Source organism: Vidua chalybeata, chromosome 8 (genome assembly GCF_026979565.1).
Source record: "Vidua chalybeata isolate OUT-0048 chromosome 8, bVidCha1 merged haplotype, whole genome shotgun sequence".
Lineage (NCBI taxonomy): Eukaryota > Metazoa > Chordata > Aves > Passeriformes > Viduidae > Vidua > Vidua chalybeata.
This window is the reverse complement of record NC_071537.1, coordinates 7584156-7610271: the sequence shown is the minus strand read 5'-3', so window position 1 is coordinate 7610271 and position 26116 is coordinate 7584156. Positions and strand designations below refer to the sequence as shown.

The 26116-nt window shown below is 34.4% G+C and overlaps 1 protein-coding gene across 4 annotated transcripts in view; it reads left to right on the top strand.

The window, feature by feature from the left end:
- Positions 1-26116, top strand: part of ATRNL1 (attractin like 1) — a 433916-nt gene that overhangs the window by 178129 nt on the left and 229671 nt on the right. For all 4 annotated transcript variants that reach the window (XM_053949025.1, XM_053949022.1, XM_053949023.1 and 1 more), the window contains exons 23-24: positions 450-528; positions 1715-1872. In XM_053949025.1, the coding sequence (XP_053805000.1) occupies positions 450-528; positions 1715-1872 (237 nt within the window). The remainder of the gene's footprint in view (positions 1-449; positions 529-1714; positions 1873-26116) is intronic.

Here is a 26116-nt window from a genome sequence, read left to right as displayed (position 1 = left end):
TAGTTGCAGAAAGTAATTTTTGGCTTGTGATTAGAATGTACACATTTGCCATATATTTTAAAATTTGATTTTATGAACACAATTTTTTTTGTATATATTGTATATTTTTGTATATTATATTATATTATATTATATTATATTATATTATATTATATTATATTATATTATATTATATTATATTATATTATATTATATTATATTTTGTATAATTTTTTGTTATACTTAGGACAAACTACAAGCATAACTGGTGTAGTTGTATGTTAAATTGTACACTGTTCTTACCAAAGCAAAAGAGAGAATTGCCTTTGGCAGTGAATCATTACCATTTCTAGTTATGTTTACAATGAAAACTGGAAGATGATTAAAAGGCTGTATTTAGTTATGTGCAAGAGAGTTATATGCAATACATTCTGATATGTTTTGTTAACTTTCCTTTTTTTTTTCCCTAGTCAAATAAAAATTTGGATATATCAATTAATGCATCAAACAACTTTAACCTCAATATTACGTGGTCTATTGGCTCTACAGGTGAGAGTGAATTTTGGTATGATGAGTTTTTCCCCAGATGATTTCATGATCCTTTGAGTTATTTTCACCTGATTGTCTCTTTGTTGCTAATTTTGATAATAAAACTTTGCCAAATGTGTTCTTTTGCCATTATCATTATGCTGTTATTAATTATATTATTTAAACCTCAGATGATAATTTGCAATCTGAATAAAGCTTCATTAATATGTTGACTTTCTCTCCTATTCAATTAAAATTACATTGGTAGGAAAAGCTTGTAGCATATTTAAATTTTTAAAATGACAGTGTTATGAAATGCTGTGATTTTAATTAAGATAAATTGCTTCCTTAAGTACTGCAGAGACTGAGATTTTATTTCTTTGTTTCAGTGTTCAAGCTAAAAATTTAATTATTAACCTTTACATTGATATCAAACAATAAAGTTCTTCTGCGTATGCTGATAAAAAGAGCTGCTTATCTATTTTTTCCTCCAACTTTGAACCCCATTACTCTTCTTTGTTTTAATTTAGACAGTTTTTTTGAATTGGCTCTATTGACTTTCTGAAAACACATCCAAGGAGAGGCATGATGCTTAAAATGGAATAATTAAAAAAAAATCTTTTTAAACAAGGCTCAGAGTTTCTCTTAAACTCATGAATTTCTTAATCAATGCATGTCTGAAGTACTTTACCATATCATAGTTAGTAAACTCTATTTATTCCTTTATTTTAACTTAGCTCAGTCACTCATTTATTTGCAAGAACTAATAAATGTTTATTACTAGTTATGTTATTAATGCTTTCATGAACAATTAAAACTTGACAGCAAAAGTGTAAAAAGTAGACACATTCCATTTCAGATTTTATTGAGCTGTTTATTGAAATGAAACATAAATTATGGAGGAAGACATATTATCTGTTAAGCTGACCATAATAACTATCTTGTAAAATTCATGTTACTTCTGCCACTTTTCCAATTTGCATATAATTTTTAAAACCAAAGTAAAAATTTCTGTGAATTTTCTGCATGTATATGAAGTATATCTAATGTGCCATGTAAGCTATAATAAGAGGTTGTTTTAGAGGAAGACACCAAAAGCAATCAAGGATTTATGTTTCTTATGCAAATTTACTTTGGCATCTCTAATGGTGATTAATATTTTTCTCAAATATCTATATTTACACCTGAGCTTTAAAAATTTTTTTAGCTGGAACAATATCTGGAGAAGAGATTCCTGTTGTTTCCAAGGTTAATATTAAGGAATACAGAGACAGCTTTTCCTGTGAAAAATTTAACTTTCGAAGCAACCCAAACATCACTTTCTATGTCTATGTCAGCAATTTCTCCTGGCCAATCAAAATACAGGTTAGTGACTGCTTTGTGCCTTTAGAAACATTTTTATTTACATTGAATTTCATTATGTCACTCATGCAGTAAGTATACAAATAGAGTTATTTGCATGTTGTATTTTCTGTGTATAATAATTATATTATGATTAGTGTGATTTTAAGGCTGAGCTGGACGGGGCTTTGAGCAGCATGGCCTGATGGGAGGTGGTGCTGCCCATGGCAGGGGAGTTGAAATGAGGTGCTCTTTAAGGTTCCTTCCAGCCCAAACCATTCCAGGATTCTGTGCTTTGGCTTTTAGTAGTGAGTCAGACTTCAGGCTGTCAATTTTAAAATCTGAATTTAAACTGTTGAACATATGTGTTTAATTGTAATATAACTTCAGCATTTAGATGTAAACACAGAAAATGGTATACAAATCTGTAGGTACCTGGGTATTTGAATGTAATCCTTTGTTAATGATTGCCTTTTGGAGCCTCTGATTTTTTAAATGTTGACTGGCTGTATCAGATTGCAATATCACAGACTTAAGTTAAGACTAAGTATAGTTTATTAGAATTTATGTTCTTCTTTGACTTCATTGGAATCAATTTAATTCAGTATTTTCTGGAGCACTGAGATACTGTGCAGTAGCAGATTCAAAAAATCAATGCAGTCATGATTCCTCCCTGGCCTGTGATGTTCCAGCAATATTTATAATTATAATTACTATGGCTGCACTTGTGAACACAGCATCCCCTCTATCAATGAAGGAGATTCTTATGTGGATGAATGGCTTTTGACTATAACTCCCTTGCAGAATTAAGTCTTAAAAATTAAGTTGTTAAAATGATAGTTTCATAATTCCTGATGATTTACTTCAGAAACAAGTGCAAGCTCAAAATACTTTGCAGTTAACCATACAAATACCCTACAAAATTTCCATTTTAGTGGGGAAAATACCTTCCATATTTTTCTAAAATACAGAACCTTACTTTATATGTCTATGTATAAAAATATACATAAATATATCTATAAATATAAAAATAGAAATACAAAAATGTGTTCTATCTGCATATATATACATAGATATATATTATAAAGTGTCCTGGATTAAAGCAGTCGTCTTCTGACTAAACTGTCAGAGAAATGTTTTTCTTGTGTTAAGCAAAGCTAGAGTTGTCTTCATCATACCTGAACAGTGGCTGTAAATACGTTTTAATGGTGTCAGAGGATGAATTTATTCAGTTTACTAACACTTATGAGTCTATTAGTTTATTAAAAAATCCAAACAAACCCTGAAGAATAACTGTTTTCTTTTAGTCTTCATATTAGGGATGTTTTACACTCTCTCCCACTTCGTAAGGGTAGAACAAGTTCAGCTGCCAAACAGGCTCCTTAAACAAATCCATGGAGCAATATCAGCTGTAAATGCATTACACTCTCCTCTCACCTTTACCCCTGGAAGGTGGCTGTATCATCATTGTAAGACAAACATTATTAAGGTGATGCATTCCTGAGACGTGCAGCTCTGTGGCAGATGTTGGCAGATCTCAGCTCCTCCTTGTGCTGTTTCCACTGCAGCATAACACCCTGATGAAGGGAATCCCTGATCATTGGTTACGTCCTTCCTCTTTTATTTTAAATCAGAATTTTCACTGTCTACCATGGTTATGCAGTTTTGGGGTTTTTTTGTATTTCTTTTGAGGCACCTTGAAATTCATCTGTTTAGACAGTTCTGCCTCAGATGTGATGGTGCTGATTGTTGCATTCCTGTCCTGTCCTTACTCCATCTAGAAATTATGTTACTCAGTTTTATGCACCAAAAAGGAATGCTAAGGTCCAGTTGGGAAAACTGTTTTAGGATTTTCATTTTGTCCTCTATATTTGCCTTCTTAAATGAACAAGATTATTATTTAGCTCTCAGCCTTTTTTATGCTGTAATTTCTTATTTTCTGAGAAAATATCTGAAGTCAACATTACCAATAGATGTTTCTTGTATTTGGTGCTCTAGCAGTAGATAACATCAAATGATAAATGGAGCAGGGAGCTTTTCAGACAAAACAAGTTTTGTTTTATATGCTAAGTTTATAATTTTGCATGTAGTAGAAATTTTAAAAGTATATGCAACCTCCTATGACTTTGGGTTAAGAGAAGGAAGTCATGGTTCATTCCAATCCAGAGGCTAAGATTTTCAAGGCCAGTACTAAATCAGGTCTAATAGTTACGATCTTCTACATCTTCATCTTGTAGCATACCAGATTTCACCTTCATAACAGGCAAAAGTGTTGATATTTGCCTATTTTCACTGCAGTCCCTTTCACTGAAATGGCCACAGTGCGTTGGTCATACCATGCAGGGAAAACCTGATATTTTGTGTTAACTCAGTCCTGAAGGCTTTATTTAATCCTGTTAGATCTAAGGAAACTATTGTGGCTTCCTTGAGAGGTATTCTGTTCATTTCATAAGTAAGGTAGCAACATGAAATTGTACACAATGCTTTTGTAGAGGACTAAGTACTCCAGCGCAATGAGCATTTTTCAAGTACAGTCTGAGTACCAGCCCTCCTGTATTTCCATTATTCATCACACCTTGTTGAGAATATATTATATAAAGCACGAGTTCATAAGGAGGCAGAGCTAGTGACCTTACTTCCTTTTAAACTGGTATTTGAAGTTGTTATTGATGTTATTACCACTGGTGTTATTGATATGCATTTCACCACTCTGCTCTTGTGCCTCCTCTTATGCTGGCACTGGAGCTAAGATTGCTGGGATCTTTCATTGGGAGGATTTGGGTGTTGGAGTTACTGCTCTTTTCTTTTTCTATAGGAAAAGAAACAGGCCTCCTCATGATACAAGACATTTATGTTCACTTTCTGTTAAAGTCACCTGTATTTTCTCTAGTTTTGCATTCATTTATCTCCAAGATTTTCATGATTCTAAGAAAAAACTGTCCATCCCAGAAGGTGATTTTTTATTGGGATCAATGGCTCACAGCTGCTTCCTCCGGTAGTTTTATTATTCATGTTACCTATTCAGCAAGCTTGGAATTTTTTTCCCAAAATGTTAATAAATTCCTGGTGGCTCTAAAACAAAATATCTTCTTAAGAAATAAGATTTATTGGCTTTGAAAAAAGGATATGTCATGATTGGTGTCAATAAAAATAGTTCTTTAAGGTTTACTGGTCTGTGAGAGGTAATCACCCATTTCATTGTTGTTACTGGTGGTCCAAATCATCTCAGAATACAAATTCTTCAGCACTGGTTAGCAGTGATTACTTACCAAACATACAAACTATGTAGGAAATTCTCAGTTTCTTTCAGCTGTACTGCTGTGCTCTATTGAAATGTTCTGCATCACCCTTCTTTCCATGAGCACACAGCGGGGTGATCTCCATTGCCCTCAGGGGAAAATGCTGCATTTAAATTTCCTGATGCTACAAACATTTTATTTAGCTGTAAAATCTCTTCTTCCTTGAGGAAATAAGCAGAAAAGTGACGTAGTTGCACAAGGGGTCATTAGAAGGGTGGTGTTGTGAGACATCTTCAGCTTAGAGCTGTTTCCACAAATAGATCTACTGTCTATTGACCTGGCTCTGAAATGGGAGGTGCCAGATTTTCCTCAGAAATATGTAATAGTTATACACTGGCACACAAATGCTGGATATTTCCCTGTTGAATTACTCTAACAGCTTATACCACTTTTTCTCCATTTCCTCTAATTCAGAGTTGCTGATGAATAAGAATGGATAAAGACCCTTAAATTTAAATGGTGAGACTTTCATAAACCACTGTAGTTTCTGCATCTTTTCAGAGGAAATCTGTATAAATTATCTTTGTTAACAGATGTTAACAGAAGTGTCCAAATAAGAGGATGTGATTAGCATCCACACTTATGTTTGACTGTCTTTGACAGTCCCAAACCTTTGGGTGTATTGTGTCTTTTATATCAGTTAAACAGGACTCCATGAGGAAATGCTCTTGCCTTAAAATAGGCTAGATTTCTGAGCACAATATGTGACAAAACCCCATAGCTTGTTTCTGCTCGTTTTTATTTTATTTTGAGAGTCAGTATAATTCAGACTCCGCTGGTAATGGAATTTGAAGGCTGTAACATTTATTGAAAAGCAGTAACTCAGACTGTAGCCAGCACCTCAAATAGTGGTCAATGGTCCCTGAAGTAGTAAGCAGTCATAAAGCTTGGGCTTCTGACAGCTATGCAAATATTAATAACAGCAGTCACAACATGTTCTTCAGTCTCAGGAAACTAATTTTATGGCAGGGGATTTTTGTAATTTAAGCTGGTAACAGATGTATTTTCTTTTTTTTTTTCCATCATTTTCTCCCATATTCTGGAAAGCAGTGCCTGCATATGAAAAAGCAAATACCCCCAAAATGCTGTCCTGGCTATTGGTCTGATTGCTGTCCCTAAGGACAGCAGTGACATTTGTGCTTCAGGATCAGCTGCATTCCTGCACATATATCTCTTTATAGCAGTCAAAATTGTAAGTCTGATCTCAGCTTGTGTCTGAGAAGCAAACTTTTCTACCAATTTTAAAGCTGAATCTGGAGATAATAATAACTCTTTCTACTAGTTATTTCCTTTCTTCCCTGAAGTGTAAATGAAAGGTTCACAAGTGTCTGAGTTTTAATTGGGAAGGTCAGTTTAAATTGTAAGGTTCACCCTCAGCAGCAAAGCACTGTCTGGCAAAATTAGGTTTGTGTTTAATGAAAAAAAAAATATCTTGTTATACATTTTTGAACATAGCCTAGTTAAACTAACATGTTTCCACAGCATAAAACAATTACTGTTGCAGTGAAGTTAGACAGAATGTTGGTTACATGTAGAATACCTTGATGTGTTTGAAGAAGTATAATATTTTTAAGCAAGCCTACTTGGAATTCTGTTTTTTTCTGCACTGTGGTTTCTGATGAAAACTGTCTTTGGCATCCTGTATTGGTTTGTATTTCAGAACAGAATAATAAATTGTAGTGAAGATTTACATTTTATTTGTATGTAGCACAACAGATAATTACATCTACTTCATATGTAAATCTTCAAGTGATTTTTTTTAAAGCTAAAACTAGTGTTCTTTCAGTTTACTGGCTTCTGTTTCAGAATCGATTTTCCCCCATTAATAGCCTGTGTGTAGCAACTGAAGGAGGAGGATAATGTAAATCAAGAAGCATATCTACCCTTGTAATAAAATTTACTGTGTAGTAGAATTTATTTCAGTTTTTTGGTTTTGTTTTGGAATTCATTTGAATTTTTAACATTCATGAGTGACTTACATGTTGTAAAAGCTGTAAGAAGTAAAGCTTGTCAGTCACTGCCATTAGAAGTTACAACAGTATCACAAACCCAATATCTAAATTAACAAATAAAGGTCAGATCTTTTTGGGTTTTGAGGCCTTTCTGATGTTTACTAAAGTCATGATTGTGGACCCTTTGCTTGGAAAATGTGTATTTATCCACATGTAGCTGTGTTTGTAACTGTGCCATCTGTGATTGCATGCCTAAATTTAATCCCTATGATTTATGGTGAACAATTCAATTTCTAAGTGCCTAAATGGTTTTCATAGAGGCTGCTGAGTAACTGCATATAGCAATGTATGGAGACACTATAATTCCTGAAACACTAAGCAGGTATTGATGATGAAGTGGATGCATTAACTTCCAAAACAACTTCAATGTTTTCTTATAGTAAATGTAAAATCCCTCTATTAAAATAGGTATACCAAGAACAGAAACCTGGGAAATCCATTGAACTATCATGTAGTGACAATTCTGTCAGAACAGAAGAAATAACAGGAATAGAAGGCAACCTGCAGTACAGGGTGGATTTGTTTATAGATGACTGAGGTATAGTCTAAAATGGACATATGTGTGTAGTTTCAGTTTTCAGTAAGGATGATGATTCATAGTGATAAGGATCATTATGAAAAGTCAGGATTGATAATAATAATAATAATCATTAACACAGAAACATAGAATCATTCTGGTTGGAAAAAGGCTCTAAGATATCTGGTCCAACATTTAACCTTACACTGCCAAGTCCAACACTAAACCACATCTACACATCTTTGAAATGGCTCCAGGGGTGGTAACGCCACCATTACCCTGGGCAGCCTGTTCCAAAGCTTGACAACTCTTTCTGTGAAGACATTTTTCCTAATACCCAATGTAAACATCCCCATTTTCAACTTGAGGCCATTTTCTCTTATCCTCCTTTGCTGTGAAATTTATCCTCAACAATGCTGGATGCAAAATTTACGTTTAATATGCTCACATTATGCATCAGGTCCTATCAATCCTGGGCTCTGAAGGAAGAGAAATTGCAGAGCCAAAAGCAGGAGGGGTTGGGAACATGATAAGAACTGCAAATGCAAGTTCCCATCTGAATGTAAGAAGAAAGTGATCCAAACAACAAGAGATTTAGTAAACTACAGTGCTTTGGAAGAGATTTTGAAGGAAGGTTTTTAAAGTGTTTAGTATTTTGGTGGCTTTTATGCATTGAATATAGGCATTAAATCATACAAGGAATTAGAATGAAAGAATGTATATCTAAGGAAATGGGGATCTCCATAAGAGATCACAAGGCTGCTCATGATACATTTGTGCTTCAATATTCTGTCAAAGTCGCTCATCTAATCACCTGTCTGCTCATGGCATTTAGGTTGTTAGACAGCAAGAAGTCTGGAAATTCAGGTTTATATCTTCCATAGCATTATTTTTTATATATGATCAAAATGTATTAAATGGAATTTTTGGTCTATAGTTATTTCTAGAAAAAATAAACAACTCTAAGTGGAGAAATTAAAAATTGTTCTAAAATTGAAATCAGGACAGCAGCATGAAGGTAAAATTTCATTTGCTTCATTGCTAGTATCTGAAGCTAAACTCAGTTATGTTTTTCAACACATTAAATACCATTGTTAAAATTCTCAGTTATAGTTACATTATTACAGGTATATCTGTTACATGTACAATTATTGCATTTTAGAAAGTACTTGAAAATTACTACTCAAATGGGAACTGCTACAGTAATTATGGGTCCTTTTTTCTGTCTTAGGCAATCAAATATAATGCCAGAAACCTACCAGTTCTTGCCTTGGAAAGTGGACTCTCTATAATATCTATAATTTATTTCCTTGGAATTGTAAGATCAATTGTATGGAGAATAAATCCCAAGGCTGTCTAATATTCCCCAATGGCTTGATGTGCCCAAATCCGGAAAATGCAGATTTGTATTAGCATTCTGGAAAATGGATTTAATTTGTATTAGCATTCTGAAAAATACCCAATACAGCATTTTCCAGAATGCTTCCCATGAATTCTAAAGTATTGCTAAAATGAGAAAGTGTTTCCTGATGATACCTTTTTTACTTTAAATGATGCCAAAACAGTTAACATTAGTCTTAAAATGTACCAGAACAAGGCTGCCAACCATATCATGCCAACTTCCACACCACTCCAATAAATTTAGATATTCATAATTGTTCCTGGTACATTTCTTTTTCCAATCACCTTAGAAAAGGCCTAATATGAGCCACCAGAATATCTGTAAATATTTAACATAGCTGATGTATTTCTGAGAAAGCAGAGGCCCTGTTAATAGTTCAGCTGATGATTTAAGGGAACCAAAATACGTAATTAAGAGATAATTAGTCCTCAGTGATGCATAGTTTTAATTGGTGTATAATTTGAATGTCTGAGATAAGAACGCGCGTAACTGATGTGCCAGTTGTGTAGGGCTTTCTTTTCCAGGCAGACCAAGGCATGGTGGTTGTATAACACAACAGAGATGTATAGATACTGTATTTGCTAATAAAAATTATCTCCCTAATATGTTTAGCAAGTAGATATTGATGTTTTTTCTCCCTGTAATCTCCATTTCTCTTATGTACTTACTGAAGTAAATCTTAGTTAGAAAATTTAGAATGCAATAAAAAAAATGTTTGCTTCCCGATAGCTTATGTTTTTTCAGGATTTTTGATTAGCTATAGAAAAATAAATAAATTAGTCATCTTGGGATTTGGGGTGAGAATGGTGGGGTATAAAAACCTTTTGTTCAATAACAAGAGAAAACAACTTAAAAATATTAAGATTCTCCCTGAAGAAAACATCTATGCCTTGCTGAACTGCAGAAGCCTAGAAAGGTCATACACAGTGGCTTCAGAATTATTTGAAAGTAAATGTTTGGCTCTTAGGGGATCAGAATGGAGATAGGAAGCTGGTGGGAAAGAATAAGTATTTTCAAACTATTTATCGTGACTGTCAGAAACTCCTTTGTCAGGATTAATACAACCTTAGTTGCCCTCTGTGATCAGGATTTTATAGAAAAATGTGGGCAATGTACAGGATTTGTGTTTCTTTTATCTTTGTTTAAATTTGGATTTCTGCCAAATCCATGTTTTTCAACATTTCTCAGTAAACAAAGTGTCAGTGGCCAGAAATCAATTTAAAAACTTGTTGAGAGTCCCACATCTGCTGAGCAGTGATGATGATGAGCCTCACCAACATCACGGTGGTCCTGACATGGACAGGAGTTCCAGGGTTAGGAGGAGCAGCTCTTGTGTCTCCTAAACTCCTCTGGCTCCAGGTGCTGATGGGATTGTCCATGGGGGCATTGTGGGATTTTCCTGCAACAACAGCATGTGGGCACTTGTGCCATGACCTGGAGGCTGAGTCTGACCTCTGAGCACTGAACCAGCAAGGTGATGGGGAACTCTCTCTGGGCCAGTGAACCTGGAAAAAGAACTTTCCAGTGCTAGGCAGCCTTGGCAACACCGGCTGCAAATACAGTCCTGGGATTTTGCTTAGAGCTTCAGGGCTTAATTCCTCAGGCCATAGCTAAAAACTGTAGGAATGCTTACAGCTGAGTTTGCAGAGCTCTCTAAGTCCTCGTTTTCCAAAAAGCACTGAAGCTTCAACAGTTGAGATTGTTTTATGTGCAGGAGCATTCTCAGGAGTGAGCTCAGGTGTCATCAACATCCTTAGTACAATTTTTTTTTTAAATTAAGATTAAGCAGACATTCATGCTTAAGAATGGTTATTTTACTGAACCAGTGTTTTTGGTGGCACTCTATATGTGTAACAGTTACTGCAGTCACAGATGCAAGGAGTTGAACTTCACATCTGCTGCTTGAAACAATCCTTGAGAATGGAAAATAGTTGCCATCTATTGACCTTTAGGAGCTCTCTAAGGTATCTTTCTTGTGGTGATATTTTATTTCTTTTTTTTTTTTTTTTTTGAAAAGCTTGATATTAATCTCTGAACCATTTGGCCAGTGTAATAATTTCTGTGATGAAACAACAAAATATTACTCAGTGAGACTCCAGGATTTAAAAAACCAAAGCCATTCTGTGGTTCCTTGTGGACTAACTAATGCATAAGTGGGTTGAGCTGAGCTAACCCGTGTGAATGTATGAGGAAGACACAATTGAAAAATGCTCTTCCTGAGAAATGCAGAAGGAACAGCACAAAACTGAGTAGAGTCACAAGCTCTTTGTTTATCAAGACGACAAGCTCAGATCTGCAAACTTGGCTGATAATTGGACAAATTCTGGGGAGGTGCTGTGCTCTCTGTTAGATTATAGTGTGAGTGCTCACTTCTTCAGACTGTGGAAAAGGATGATAGGGTCACAATTCTGTTCAGTTTTATTATGAAATGCTGATTGTTTTATTTTGAAATGCTGATTGTTTTATTTTGAAATGCTTTAAGGACCTTTAAATTGTGATAATGATGCCATTTTAAAAATCTCTTGAATTCTTTATTATCTGGAAGTTAATTTAATGTATTTTGAAGAAAACTAAAAGAAAACCCATAAGCTGCTTGTTCTATGTTAGACAAACATATTTTGTGCCTTCAGGGAGACAGTACAATTATCAGACACAGATAGCCAATTGAGCATATTAAGCAAGAGGATAGAGAGCTTGCAGGTCATCTGCTTCTTTTAAAATCTGGCTTTAAGTACATTAGTAACTTGTCATTACTTTTTAATGTAAGCACTTGATTTCATTGCTACCTAGGTGTTACATCTCATAGAAGATCAATCCAGAAGGGGCTGCTTTGGTCATATAATTTGAAATGAGACATAAACTAAAGCATAGGCTTTCATAAATTAATTGCAGTTTGAACTAGACCATATACTGGGGAAAAAAAAAAAATCACTCTTGGCCTAAATGTTTCTAAAAAGGGGATGTGCACTTGACTTCTGCTACATAGTTCTGACTGTCAATTATTGCCACTGTTCAAAAATATTTGATTTATGGTAAGTATAGCTTTCCAAGGGCTACTTTTGAAATATAATTTTGTGCTAGAAAGGAGAGCTTCCTCCTATAAAGGATATGATGTTGTTGCAAATACCATATACTCTATCACCCTTTTTCTGGCTTTTCTCTGAACCCTCCAGTGTTTCAGTATTCCTTGGGAGCTGTGGGAGCCAGAATTGGGTGTGCTTTTCCAAGTGTGATTGGATCTGTTCTGGATGCAGAGTTAATGATGTACTTGAGGGGGCAGAAAAAAGGGGTTTTCAGCAGCTCCCCCATGGACACACTGTGCTGCTGAGGGAAGCAGAGCAGCCTTAGCTCCATCTTTCCTACTCTTCTTGTGACTCCAATCACAATCCTTTTTGCTGCATTCAGTATTTTCCTCTATACACCCAGGAATACCATAGCCCCTTCATCACAGCATTGGGAATTTAATGATTATCTACCACAACTCCAAATGTTTTTTAATGTCACTAAGTCCAGAATAACATCCTTGAGAAGGATCTTCATTATTTGATTCCACATTTGTACTACCAAATCCAGTTTTACTACTCTTACCTTTCCCTTATCCTCCTATACACATGGCGTTGTAAGTGACCTATTATTTTCACTTTCTTTCCTCAGCATGCCAAAAAAAACCATATTAATGATGATATTGTTTTATTGCAAGTTATTGACAGAAACTTTAAATAGCACTATCAAACTAAAATCTAAGAATCATGCTGTGCCTTGCATTAGAAACACATTTATACAAATGTGAATCTCTATTTGCAATTACATTTTACATTAGTTAAAAGTTTAATAAGTGCCATGCTGAATTTTTATTCTAGTTCCTCAAAGTGGGTGTTTTGTCAGAAGGATTAATACAATCTCTTCATATGTAGAAACTGGAAAATATCCAGAATTACTGTAAGTTCTGTTGCTCATATTTCTGTGGATGTGTGAGGAATGAGTTAGGAGATGTAGACATGAATTGGAGTGCGGCAATCTCCTGTGAAAATGTGTAAGATCTGCTGGTTGTACAATACTTGTTGCAACACATATATTGTTAAAGCTCATATAATGTATTTTTAGACCAACATGCCCTACAGATTTTTCTATTCTACTACTACATTATTATTTATCTTACATGATTTTTATTCATTGCTCTCATCTTTCATTGCTAGCTTTTCATTAACATCCTTCACATAAAACGGGGGAAGATGAATTTTGTGTCTTTCTTTCTTTCCTTTTTTGTTTTTGTTTCATGATGTCCTCATTTTACTTTCTTGTCTTTTCTTTTTATTCTTATTCCTTACAGTGACAAGAAAAATACACAAGACTGACATTGTTACAGATTGCAGTCTTGTTAAAATTGCCATATTAACTATGAGGCCAGGTAGTGAAAACCCATTCAAGCTGTCAGATATTCTCAAATGAGTGAAATAAAAGCTGTTTGTATGTGTGTAGAATCATCATTACTCCTTTGTCTCCTAATACCATCTCAGTGCAGGCTTTGAATTGTTTTCATTTAAGGTAATTTTGGTTTTGTTCTGTTCTCAGTGGTAGGGTCTGAGAAATTCTCTGCTGTGTACACATGAGAGGTTTGCAGAAATGACTAATTTTCATAGATAAAAGTTTTGTTTTAGTTATCTCTAGTGGAAGTGTCAGAATTTCTGACTCTGGGAAACAGAACAGTTTATAGATGAACCTCTCAAGGTCTCAGGTCCAGCTCTCTGCTCAGATCAGGGCAAACTTCAAAGTAAGATCTGATTGCTCAGATCCTTGTCTAGTAATTTTCTTTCCTGCATCTGTTGGAGGTTCTGCCCATTAAATCTAATCCTCTTTCTCTGCACCTCTTAGAAGACTCTGAGTCCATTTTCTCTGCAACTTACCCATCCTTTCTTTGCCCTTTCTTTAAAACATACAAAGTTAATGGCTTCTCTGTGTAGTAAAATGTGAGTTCAGTGAATTTGCAGGCGACGTTAAGATCCATACCAGGAATTCAATGCAATTCATTGCATTCTCCTTGAGAGTCCCTCCAACCCTCAGGCTTTAAAAAGAATGAATATAGTTATAAATTTAAGGTAATTGTTTTAAATAATAAGTTGTGTAATATAAATGCAAGACAGTTTCTTTTGGTATTTATTCAGCTGTTGGGCATTTTGAGCCAAATATTTATATATGCCTTTATAAAGAAAAAATATTACTTAAATAACATCAGGATAGTCTCCTTCCCCCCCCCCCCCCCCCCTTTTTGGCATGATTTCTTAAATACACATTCCCAGATTGAAAATTTGACCGTGCTTGTATCCAGACCAGAGATTGGAAAGAGCAAGGATGGAGTACGTCCCTTAATGGTTTAAATCAATTCTCTTAGAGGTGTTTTCCAACTTAAAAGACACTATGAATATTATTCAGTAGCAGCAAGGATAAAAAAGGGGGAAGAATGTAAAACTGCACTTAAACTGAAATATAAGGGTAGAAATATACAAATTTTATTGTTACTGTTAGACTTTGCAGCGTAGGAGGTGAGATATCAGTGGAGAAAGGATTCATAAAATGTTTATTCAGAGGTTTAAAAGGAACTTTTTGGCTTTCTTATTGGGGATGCACTATTGTTCCACTGCTGAGCATGTGCCTGGTGTGAATGTGTCACTGCATCCATACCAAAATGAAGGCATTCAGTGACATTCTGAAGTGCTTTTGTCAGCTCTTGGGTGAGGAATCAGCAACAGATGTGCCTAAGTTGCAGAGGTATCAACTCTTGTGGTTAAGATACACGTACACCAGTAAGAATAGATTTTTCCTTTTCTCTTGCCCTCTTTTTAGGCATTAGAAAAGGTAAAAAGCTATTTAATTCACATCATACCTGTATTCACTACTATAAACTGATGATGCTTTTTTTTGTAAAGTGATTACGTTGTTGGTTTGTTGTCGTTGGTTTTTTTTTTTTTAATTGATACTTCATTTATATTCTGTGGGCATTAAACACAAAACTTGATTTGTTTTGAAAATCTTTTTTAGCTGCATTCATCTGTGGTAAGGCAAGTGGTGGGAAAGAAAAATCAATTGCAGCTGTATTATTTGCAATGTAATCAATTCACTTCTCCATTCTAACTAGAAGAGGCATCCTGAAGAGCTGGGAAAATTACACTAATCTGATATGTTTGGATCTTTGTTTCCTTGTGAAGACTGATACTCATCTCCTTACATCCACTTCCTTTGAATTTTGTTTAAAGTTCACATAGATGAGGGATACTTGAACACATCTTGAATGGGGATATAGTCACCCCGTTCTTTTGACACTACTTTGTCTTTTTTGGTCTTATTTTGGCTTCTCTTTGATTCATTTTCTGTAGTCATTATTTGACCTGAACAATATCTAAAATTATGTGTTTAAAGTAATTTAATGGAATGGAAGGAAACAGTAATTTCTCAGTCATTGGTTTTCCTGCATACTAAGTGTTACTCTATCCAAGATTTGATTCCATAATTAATATTTTCATTAAAATAAATTTTACTTCTTTTTACTAACTGCTGATGTAATTAGTAATTTACAAAAAGTGAAGGGCTATAAGCTTTATCTGCTGGGCTTCCAGTCATGCAAATACATATGGAACAATTAAGTGTTTTTCTGACATAATATCTATATAGGCTCAGAGCTGACAGTAATCTTTTCCATTATCAAGATATATTAAGCCTGAAACCATTTAAGCAAATGTTTTCATAACCTCATATATCTGTTAAAAAAAAAAACAGATTTCCTTATGCTTTGAACTTAAAATAGTTTCACAATTCCTCATTCTCTTTAGACACATTTGTTATTGTGCAACCATTGTCTATTACATCAGTAGCTCTTCATTCTTCCTGGTGTATATTCCTTTTTTTTTATTTATACATGGCAATCCTATTCCCTGTAAGCCTTTTAGCTGGCTAAGCAAGCTCTGTTCTTGGTGTTTAAAATTCATTTTCTGTCCCCTCCCAGCCACCCTAATGGCTCTTTACCTTCTGCTTGAGTCTTTCAGTAGAATGACAGTGCAGGGTACAGTTGTTAGTCTGTCAAAACGTCCTTTTGCAGCTAGAAGATTAAATTGCACAGTACCATTGCCATTGTTACTGTTACAATTTTTGGTTACTCCATTAAGATGCCTCACATTCCATTTGTATTTTTCTTTATGTTTGGCTGGTGTGGTTCAAGGAAGTTGCTTTAGTGCTGTTTATTCTACGCCTGTTGTAGCCAGATGGAAAAGAGGCAGGACTTCTTTTTAAATAATAATAATGATAATAATAAACTCATAAAAATTTACCCTGAAATAATAAATTGATTTTGGTTGAGGTGACAAATTCAAATTATATTCTAGTATCATAGAATTTAATCAGTTGAGGAAACCAGTGAAATTTGAGTGCCTAATTGCAATGCGTAGATGCTTTGTCATAGGAGTACCAATGTGAATTTATACTCCTGAGTTTGCAAACACTCTATAAAATCATTAACTGAGGTTTCATTTGTGGGATGTTTTTGCATGGTTTATCCTTCACAGTGATAAATTGCATGATCGTGGTGTTGAACCAGCAATTTCTGTTCAGGTCCACTCACATGCTGTCTCCATTAGCTCAAATACCGAGTTACTGCAGTTGCATTTACTATGTGCAAAATGCTTTGTGTGTGAATTTTTATTTTTCTGAAATAACCCATGCTTCAATTCTTGCTCATATTTTTAATCTGTTTATTGGGGTCTTTTTATGATATTTAAACATTACATTTGTTTAACCCCAGTCAGTGTGGTGTAATGAAGCAAATTGTGGTAGAAGGGATTTTTAATTTTAGTATTTTTAGTTTAAACTGATAATTATGGAAGATACAATAGTGACAATTTACTAACAGTATGATATTAGGTGTGCTAAGGTTAATTGTGTTTTTTATCAGAAAGGACTTAATGGGAAATGCTACATCATTGCAATAACATTCCAGGGTTTCTAAAGGGAAAGATTCAATTGTTATTATTCTATACAATACTAATGCTATGTTTTTAAAGGCTTTTTAAACCTACAACACAGTACAAGCAAGTTATTTAAATGATCATACTAAATAATATTATACTCTAAAAATTCTACGGCTGAGCTTACACCTCTTGCATTAATAGTGTTCAAAGAGGAATTCAGGATACAAAGAGAACAAAATGAAAAGGCATAAACCAGGATTTGTTGTCATGAAGAACAGTGTTTTAAATAAAATTTTTAAAACAGTCCTTTTGCTCTACTCAGCTCTTCCTGGTTTCAACTTGAGAGTTCAGAGGGTAGTAAAAATTGCAAAAAGGTTTAGAAAAAATGACTCGAGACAATCCTGAAGTGAGTTCACTTGTTAAGAAGACTTAAAAGGGTGATATTGCAGCTCAGGTTGTTTGAGTGATGATGGGGGAAGGAGATGGAGAATGAGAGGAGGAACAAACAGGACTAAATATCAGTGGGAGATAGTTTAGACAAGCTAAAAGGAAAGGTGGCACAGGCAGTTTCTAAAATCTTTGAAACCAGACATTTTAAGAAAGGAATTGTATAACCACCTCTCTGGACAGGTTTGATTCTCCTTTGGGGAAGCAGATATTTCCCATCTGCTGTACTTGATGTGTTTTTGTTATGTTTTCTATTATATAATTTTCTTTTTTTCAATACTTCATGATTTTTTTTTCTTTTTGATGTGAACATTTTTTGATGTGAACAATTTCTAACAAAGAAAGTAAGGTGAATCCACTGATGACATCTTACGAAATAATTGATATCATCCTTTTTATGATATGACACGTAGGTGTCCTACAAGCCATCCTGAAGAATTGTGGAGGGAAAACAATAGTGGGGATGAAGAGTGTTTACAATTATTCTGACGTTGTTATGAAGGAGCAAGAATTGACAATTCAAAGAAAAGTTACATAGAAGCAGTGATTACTACAAAGCAGTTAATGGGCTTCAGAGAAGGAGGATTAAACAGGTCCATTTTCAGCTTTGTAAGTTTCCTGTGAACAGTTCAAAAACAAATGAAAGTGGTCTTTAACCAATTGACTCTTCATTCACTGCCAGTTTGTTGACACTTTGAGCCCTTTGCTCCACAAGGAATGAGAACACAATTGGTCTAGTGCATGGTCTTTAATTGAATTGACTATTTTGTCCTGCTGCTCAGGGAATTGATAAATTGCTACAACCTTCTGTTCTGAAAATTAGTGGGGGGTTTTTGTCTTTTGTTTTAGGAATAGAAAGAAATTATGAAAGAATAGCATTCAGAAGTGGTAAGAAATCACTGAATTTGTTTTGACTAATTATATTGTTGCAGTCTTAGTTCTGTGAAATATTTTGGATATTAATAAGTGGTTACTGTCATTTATCTTCTTGATTTAATCATGCAGATAAAATAAACTTTCATATTCAATGTGCCACTTGTGATAAAATATAACTGTTTTGAACTTTCAGTAGCAAAGTTATTTCTTTGATCTGAAAATATTACAATATTGCTAAGGAGAATCTTTTTCTTGACCACTTAATGTAAACATTAGTACATTAATGTTTCTGTAAAAGGTAGTTCACCTGCAGACATAAAATGAATGACATTTTGTTATCAAACAGATTAAAGGAAAAATTCCTAAAGTTGTTATTTAGTCAAGAAATTATAACAGTAGTTTTTTTTTTTCCAACCAAATCAATATTTCTGTTGATAATTGCATTTCTAATGCCCTGCCGTCTTCTTTTTCACAAATATGTTTCCCACTTACCAGATTCTGTAAGTTACAGATCATACACGTGTAGCATTTTTAAGTCATCTGGATATATGGGTGCTAATTTTCAGAAGAGGTTGCGACATATTTGTACTCTCAATGACTTTTGTGATATCATCCATTATTTGTCATTGATTTTATTTTATATATTGCTATGAATAAATTCTTTACAACTATTATAAAGCAGTGGAGAAAATTCAAAGGGTTGCTTTGCCTGAAGACATACACTGGGGAAGTGCAAAGGGCCCTCATTTGCTTCATGGAATCAAACACGAGTTTCAGAGAGCTCTGTGGGTTTGTGTCCTCTGGCGCTGAATGCTGTGTCCATGGTGCTGAATCCATGGCAGGTTGTACTGGGGCATTTTGTGCCACCCTGCAAAATTTACATACAAACCTACCTTTGTGGTTTTTTGCTCTATTTTAATCTCAATATGTAAATAATTTTTTAGTTATTAGTCAAAACCTTATACAGGGTCAGCATAAAAACATGACTTAATAAGTGATGTAAAGGAGCCTCTTCTCAAAGAAGAGAAGCTACGTTATGCTGCTGAAAATGAATGGTTTTAATTACTTTTCTCAGTTACTTGTGATTTTTTCCCCCTATTATGATGACTGTATGAGTAAACTTTCATCTGTCCTTGCATGAAATAAACATGTTTTTCAGCAAATTTTAAAATGGGTATTTAATCTGAGGAAAACTGCCCTTGTGCTTTTCTAAGGCACCAGATATTTTGGGGAGTTAACTGGCCAATATCCAGCTGCTGCAAGGGGTAATATTTGATTAACCTCTGACCAGAAATAACTGTGTCCATCAGGATATACAAAAACACTGTTAAACTGTTTCATCATGCCTTGTAAAATCTTTGTTTCACTGGGCTTTTGCTGTGCTCTGAGCAGATAAGGATGTTGTTGAAGGAGATTCAGAATTGCACACTAGAGCTCAAAAGAGAAACAAAAGCTCTCTGAGGTTAAAGCTAAGAGGTTTCAAGAGGAGAACTAGAGTGGAGACTCCTTCAGCTCATACACTGAGGTTGCTCTTGTCCTGAAAAGCTAATGGAAGAAAAGGAAAGACATGGAAATATGTAGAAGAAATTTTATGAGAGTTGATAAGAATTATTATCATTTTATTGATTGCAGTTTTTATAATTGAAATATCTTAGAAGTCAAATTAATTTCAACTATTAAACTTATATATTGGTGAAATTCAGTTTTGGGATTAGTAAAAGTGCAGCTGTGAGGAAAATGCATGCTAAGCAAAAGAGTGCTGTGTTTCTACCAAATGCGACTTTCAAACAGAACATTATTTTTCTTATGTCCTTGTCTGTTTTGGTTTTCGTGTATGTTGACAGTTTTGCTGCCTAACAGGGTAAACTGTTGCTCTGTTTCATCCTTTTTCTGCAAAGATAGCTGTTATGAAATGCATAAAAAATACCTTGTGAAAAGCCTTGAACTCACCCCAAATTTGTTGAGATCAAAATCAGAGATAGTATTATTTTTATATAACTGAGTGTAGTGTATTAAAAATGTATATTAGGATTTATCCTAATTAGTGCTGTAATTTTATTTTTGTTTCAATTTCAGAGGTTCAAAGTGTAAGAAATTTGTACCATTGGGCTCCATCTTGCAAAGTAGTAAGAGTGATCTATTGGCACCTCATAGTCATCAAGGAAATTTTCAGAGCAAAGCTTAAGCACTTAAAATTTCATGTTCTATTTCCAGGTTTCTGTAATAATGTGGTCCCATATTGATGTACACATTTATTCCCTCAGTGAAGCATTCCAATGTTCAGAAATGTCTTCATTGATGACTGATGACTGTCTTCATCAGTCATCTTGTCTTCCAAAACAAAAGTCTCTTTAATCTTCTGGGCAGTAGTTGTAGATGTTTAGTGTAAAAAAATATCCTTTTTGATTATTTTCTTTTCCTAATCCCTTGTCTGTACAAACAGAATATTTGTAATAGCTCTGATTTAAGCATCATTGTACTGTGTGTAGTTACATATCTACGTTTTGTAATCTGAAGTTACATACTAAAATCTTCTCAAGAAAAAGTAGACTTTCTATTATTTTCCTGCTGTCAAATAAGCCTTTTTCTCTTCCCATCCCATCAGTAGTCTCACTTCCAGCCATTTTCTTTAGAGACTTCCCCTTTCACACAAGAAAAGGGCATTAAACATGAACATTGTTTTGGTATTATTCCATTGACAAGAATAATTGTGATGTCCTCCCTGTCCTAAATCAAAACTGTAAACAGTCAAGAAAAAGAAATTATTTCCTCTTTCTCATCTCTTTTCCCTGTGAGGAATCCAAGCTGCCTTTCAGCAGCTGCTGTTCTGGGTGGTGCCCACCACGTCAGCAGTGCTGCTCTGCAGGGTGGTGCCAGCTGCACCATCCACAGCATCTGCTGCTTTGGCTTCTGCTGGAGCAGCATTGGAATGCTGGTTTTTTTTTCTGTTTCTCCCCCTTAACTTTTAAAGGGATTTTTAAATCATATTATTTAAATTTGGGTAGAAATTCTTTCACTTGGGAAATGTGTAATTCAAAACTTTTAACTCAGCTTTTGAAAGCATTATTGTATGTTTTTGTAGAAAATCTAGCTTTAGCATTAGAGATATGTCAATTTAGGGTAATTTCTTCCTGTCTCTTGTGTATTTTGTTTTCATACCCATATAATTGACTTAGTATTCATGTCTCAATGTAATCAAATTCTTCCTCTGGTTGGCGGCTCTGATGAGTAGCCTGAATATTGCATATTGAGATCACTTTATATGTGAACTCCTTACTTTTGCTCTGTGATGCTGCAGAAGGTATATTATCTTTTATAAAGGGTTGAGTGCAGTTAATAGAAAAAATGGTATATGGAATTATTCTTCTTTCTATTCTCTCAAGAAAAAAAGATAGTTGATGATTGTTCAGTTAGGAAAAACAAAACTGTATGGAATTAGGAAGCTTATAGGATATTTTGAGAAAATGCTTATCTAGTGACCTTGTATGAGACATGTCTGCCAGAAAAATTAGATTCACAACACTAAAATTTATAAATTTAAAACTGTTTTTCCTCATCACACAACCATAAAAATTGGCTGCAAAGCAGCATCAGTTTTCCGCAATAGGAATTTACTAATCCTTCTTTCACCAAAACCAGACTTCATGTAGTTATAAAACAGATTTAACTGTAAGCCTGAACTAATTTTTCACAAAGACTGGATCAGTGTTCAAATAAACTTGTTCAACAATATTAAATCTATTTTATTTAATACCTTCCCCTTGCCTATTCTATTGTACTAGAAATAAAGTATGTCAGGAAATTGGTGGTAGGCTTAGGAAGATAATAAATTGAGAAGAGATAAACTGAGTGGCAGATACAGATACCTCAGTATGAATGAGGCCTGGTACATTTTCCTGATGCCATTTACTTTTCATTTATATATGTAAGTATATTTATATGTATATATAAATATATAAGGAGTATGTTCCTTTACATAATTATTTCCTTACATTTCCATATTCATTTCCCTGTACAAGTCAGTATTACTTCAGTGTCAGAGCAGTAGATTGTAACAGTTCTATTTATCCAAGGGTAAAATTAGGTCTGTCCATTTGGGTTGTTCCTATGGAACACTTTGTTAGTGAAATCATCATTTGTGGAAAAGTGCTGTGGGGCTTAATGGACTCATCTGGATGTCGGGACAGCAAGTTTTTTGGGGACACGAAACCAGGAGGAGGCTGAGCTATGCCAAGGGGCTGTGCTGCCATCCAGGAGGACCTGCAGGGGCTGGAGAAACGGGCTGACAGGAACCTTATGGAGGTCAGCAAAGGGAAGTGCCAAATCCTACACCTGTGGAGGAAAAGCCGTGAGCCAGCAACGTGCTCTGAGAAGGGAAAGGTGACCTGGCTGAGTTAGGCAGGGTGTTGCCAGCAGGTCAAGGGAGCTGGCCCAGGGACAGAATTTATAACGTAGCTTGTTTTCATGGCAGTTTTTGGTTTTTTAGCGAATATTGCAGCATAAAATTCTAACTAGGTTGCCAGATTAATTATTTTAATTGACCTTTATAGCTTTAGTGTAAGCCATTACAGCCATGTAATTAGCAAATGACAGTTACTGATAGGTTTATCCTGATTTTTATAATTCTTTTATTTGTGAAATTGTATTAAGTACAGCTTCTCATAGCTTAGATTTTACTGTTCACCTGCCTTGAAGTAAAGATCAGTAAGTACAATGTAGCAAAAGTAAGGAATAAAACAGGTGATATTTTGGTGCATGTTTGCACGGTTCTTTACAGTGTCCTTTCATTGTGTTTTCACTCAGTACTGGAAGATCTCAAAAGCAAAAAGATCAGAGAACTCTGTAAGATCTCTGAGTGATAATCACATGATAAAAAAAATCTAAATTTCAATCATAAGTATCCTTCATTTCTGAAGAGCAGCAGTTGTAGCTGTATCTCTGACAAGGATAAGCCCATGTCAGTATGGCCTGGTGTATAAATTATGGAGTGCATTTCTAGCTCAGTTTATTTACAAAGGGAGAATTATATTCAATTCTAGAAAATTATGATGTAGAGTTAATTGGCATGGATAGCAGATTTAATTTTATTAACATTTGCTTGTATGGTTCCTAATATTATTCAGTTCTGCCTTTGGGAAAAAAAGCATACCAAAACCTCCCCAAAATTACTGTAGCTTAAATATTAGTAGCTTAAGAAACTTAAATAGTTTGTATTCTTATGCAATAGTCTACTAATCAACATTTATATATCACAGCTAAAATTAAATTAAATTAGATTGAAACTAAATTACAAGGTCCTGAGTAAATTGGATTTGGTAATTTACTACTGAGTCAATCTGCAACTGATGTCATAATTTAGATTTGCCTCTTATGTGAGAATGATGCCAAGAATTATTCTTCCCTTTGCAGTTTCAATTTGTGAGCGTGAAGAATAATGATCATGCTTGAAGTACAAAACTAGTAACTGGCCAGATGTTAATAATGAATTTGAAAAGATGCCATTGCAGGTCTGTCAGCTCATCTTTTCTTGAACTTGAGAGACAAAGCCGGGACTCAGTGACTCTCAAGAATGCTCAAAGTAAGAGGTGTCTTATGGTTTGTGTACATAAACCAGACAGGATTCAAGATGAAGGAGAAATGTTGCAGATGTCATATTTAGCTGTATTTATAATCACTGGGTTTTTATGCATTGAACACTGCCTTGAGAGCTTTAAGGAATTTTTAGTTTTTGACCACTGACCTGTTTATCATTTGTCACCCTAAATTCTGACAGCTGACTTACTTCCAGAATGTGTGGGAAATATTTTTTATAGCAGGTATTTGAGCATGAGGTCCATTTCAACTTCTTTCTCCATTTTAGTTAGCTTTCAAAATGTATATTTCATTTTTTGAGTCCTAGAAAGGGATGGCTTGACATGATTTCCTACTTTCAGATATAAATCAGGAGACTGTTTTATTGCATAATAGTGTGGCTTGCATAAATGCATTCCATTTATGAAACCTCTTACGTATTTAGGGAAATTTCATAATATGCCATATTACTGTGAGTTGTTCTTCCCAGCTGGAACAACGGCCTTGGGCATGAAGCCACACAGTTGGGCAAAATAATGGCATCATTTTATAGCTTGATAATGGCACCATTAGCACAAGATATTATCATATCACCTTTTTATGGATACTTATACTTTAAACCAAGCTCTGTTATATGACATAAGTGCAGCATTGGAACAGACTTCAAAAAATAAAGGTGCAATTTTTCTTTCAACAAGTTAAATATTGTAACATTTATGTAGCTATTATCTTTATTCTTTATAAAACAGTGAGCTTCTCCTTTGGATGTCTAATAGAAATATATATAAACCCAGCAATTTTGCATCTGAAATAGGTACTCAGGTGTAAGGTGTTTCTTGACCCATCAAGTGAGACTTTTACTCCCAAACAGATGGATGAGAGCTCTGCTCTTGGCCAAATTGATGCAATTTCTCATTCTTCCAGTCTGATGGAGCTGCTAGTGCTTTGGAGATTATACAAAGTGCAAATTCAAACAGTTAATTTTGAGTGTTCCATAACTCAGATTTTTAACTCTAGTCTCAGTTTGTAATTGTTATCTGCTTACAGACTGCAGCCTCATCTTTGAACTCAGGCTTTGCTCCTCAAAGCACATCTCCAATTATGATTAAAATGTTCAAGACCTACTTTCTCACACAATCAGCTTTTTATGACAGTCCAATCCACAGCAGTAAAGATTTCTGAGAGATTTTCTGTTCTTTAGTTGATCACTTTTGCCTATGGATGAACTACAAGTACTTTGATATAATAATATTTAGTAGGATAAAAATCTGAAACTGGAGATATCAATTATTTATGGAAAACATACTAGTTTTGAGTATTTTAAAGAGTGTATTGTGCAATTGTATTACAATGTATTCAGATATTCTTCTTATCTCTTCAACATTTGGATCCCAAACAATATAGTAATTGTTCTTAAATACTTGATCTTGGAATTTGTAAGCAGTTTGAGTTTTAAGTAGGAAACACACTCATGCTAAATTATGTTAAAACAAATATGGAAAATGATTAAGATTTTCCCTTGATTTGAGAGGTTCAATTGGCTTTCACTTCCATTGGAATTCTTATATTCAATACCCAACATCTTTTAGAGGTGTTCAGATGAAATATTGGTATAATGACTTTGCCCATGAAACAAATCAAAACCTATCAACCTTCAATAAAGAAGAAGTTGACCTGGAATTGCCCTGGAGTTCTGGTATCTTTGATTCCTATCAGGCTTTTAAATTATGGCACAACAAATATTTGGTGACCTTGAAAAGTCACTAAAATCTATAGATAGAATTTCAGTAGATAAGATGTAAAGGAAAATAAGGTGAATTTCTTCATTTCATAGGAAAAAGGCATAATGAATGTTTATGGTAGAGACTTGATTGAATATTAAGATATTTTCATCCTTGGCATTAAGATTTTTCATCACAATAAAGAAAAAGTTAATAAATAGTCATAAATACTATAGCAGACAGCAGTTTGTATTTTATATAGTTGTTAGTGAAAAGGTTGTGAAAACAAAGATTTTTTGGCAATACATTCATTAAGCTTCAATTTCAGAACACTTAAAATCTCTCAGCTGGTTAATTTTGGAAAGATATTAAGCAGATTTGAACAATTGGTTTTGGTTTTTTAAAGACCAAGATTGGAAATGTAGCAATTAAGAATTAATAAGCTTTTTTTTTTTTTTGAAAGATCAT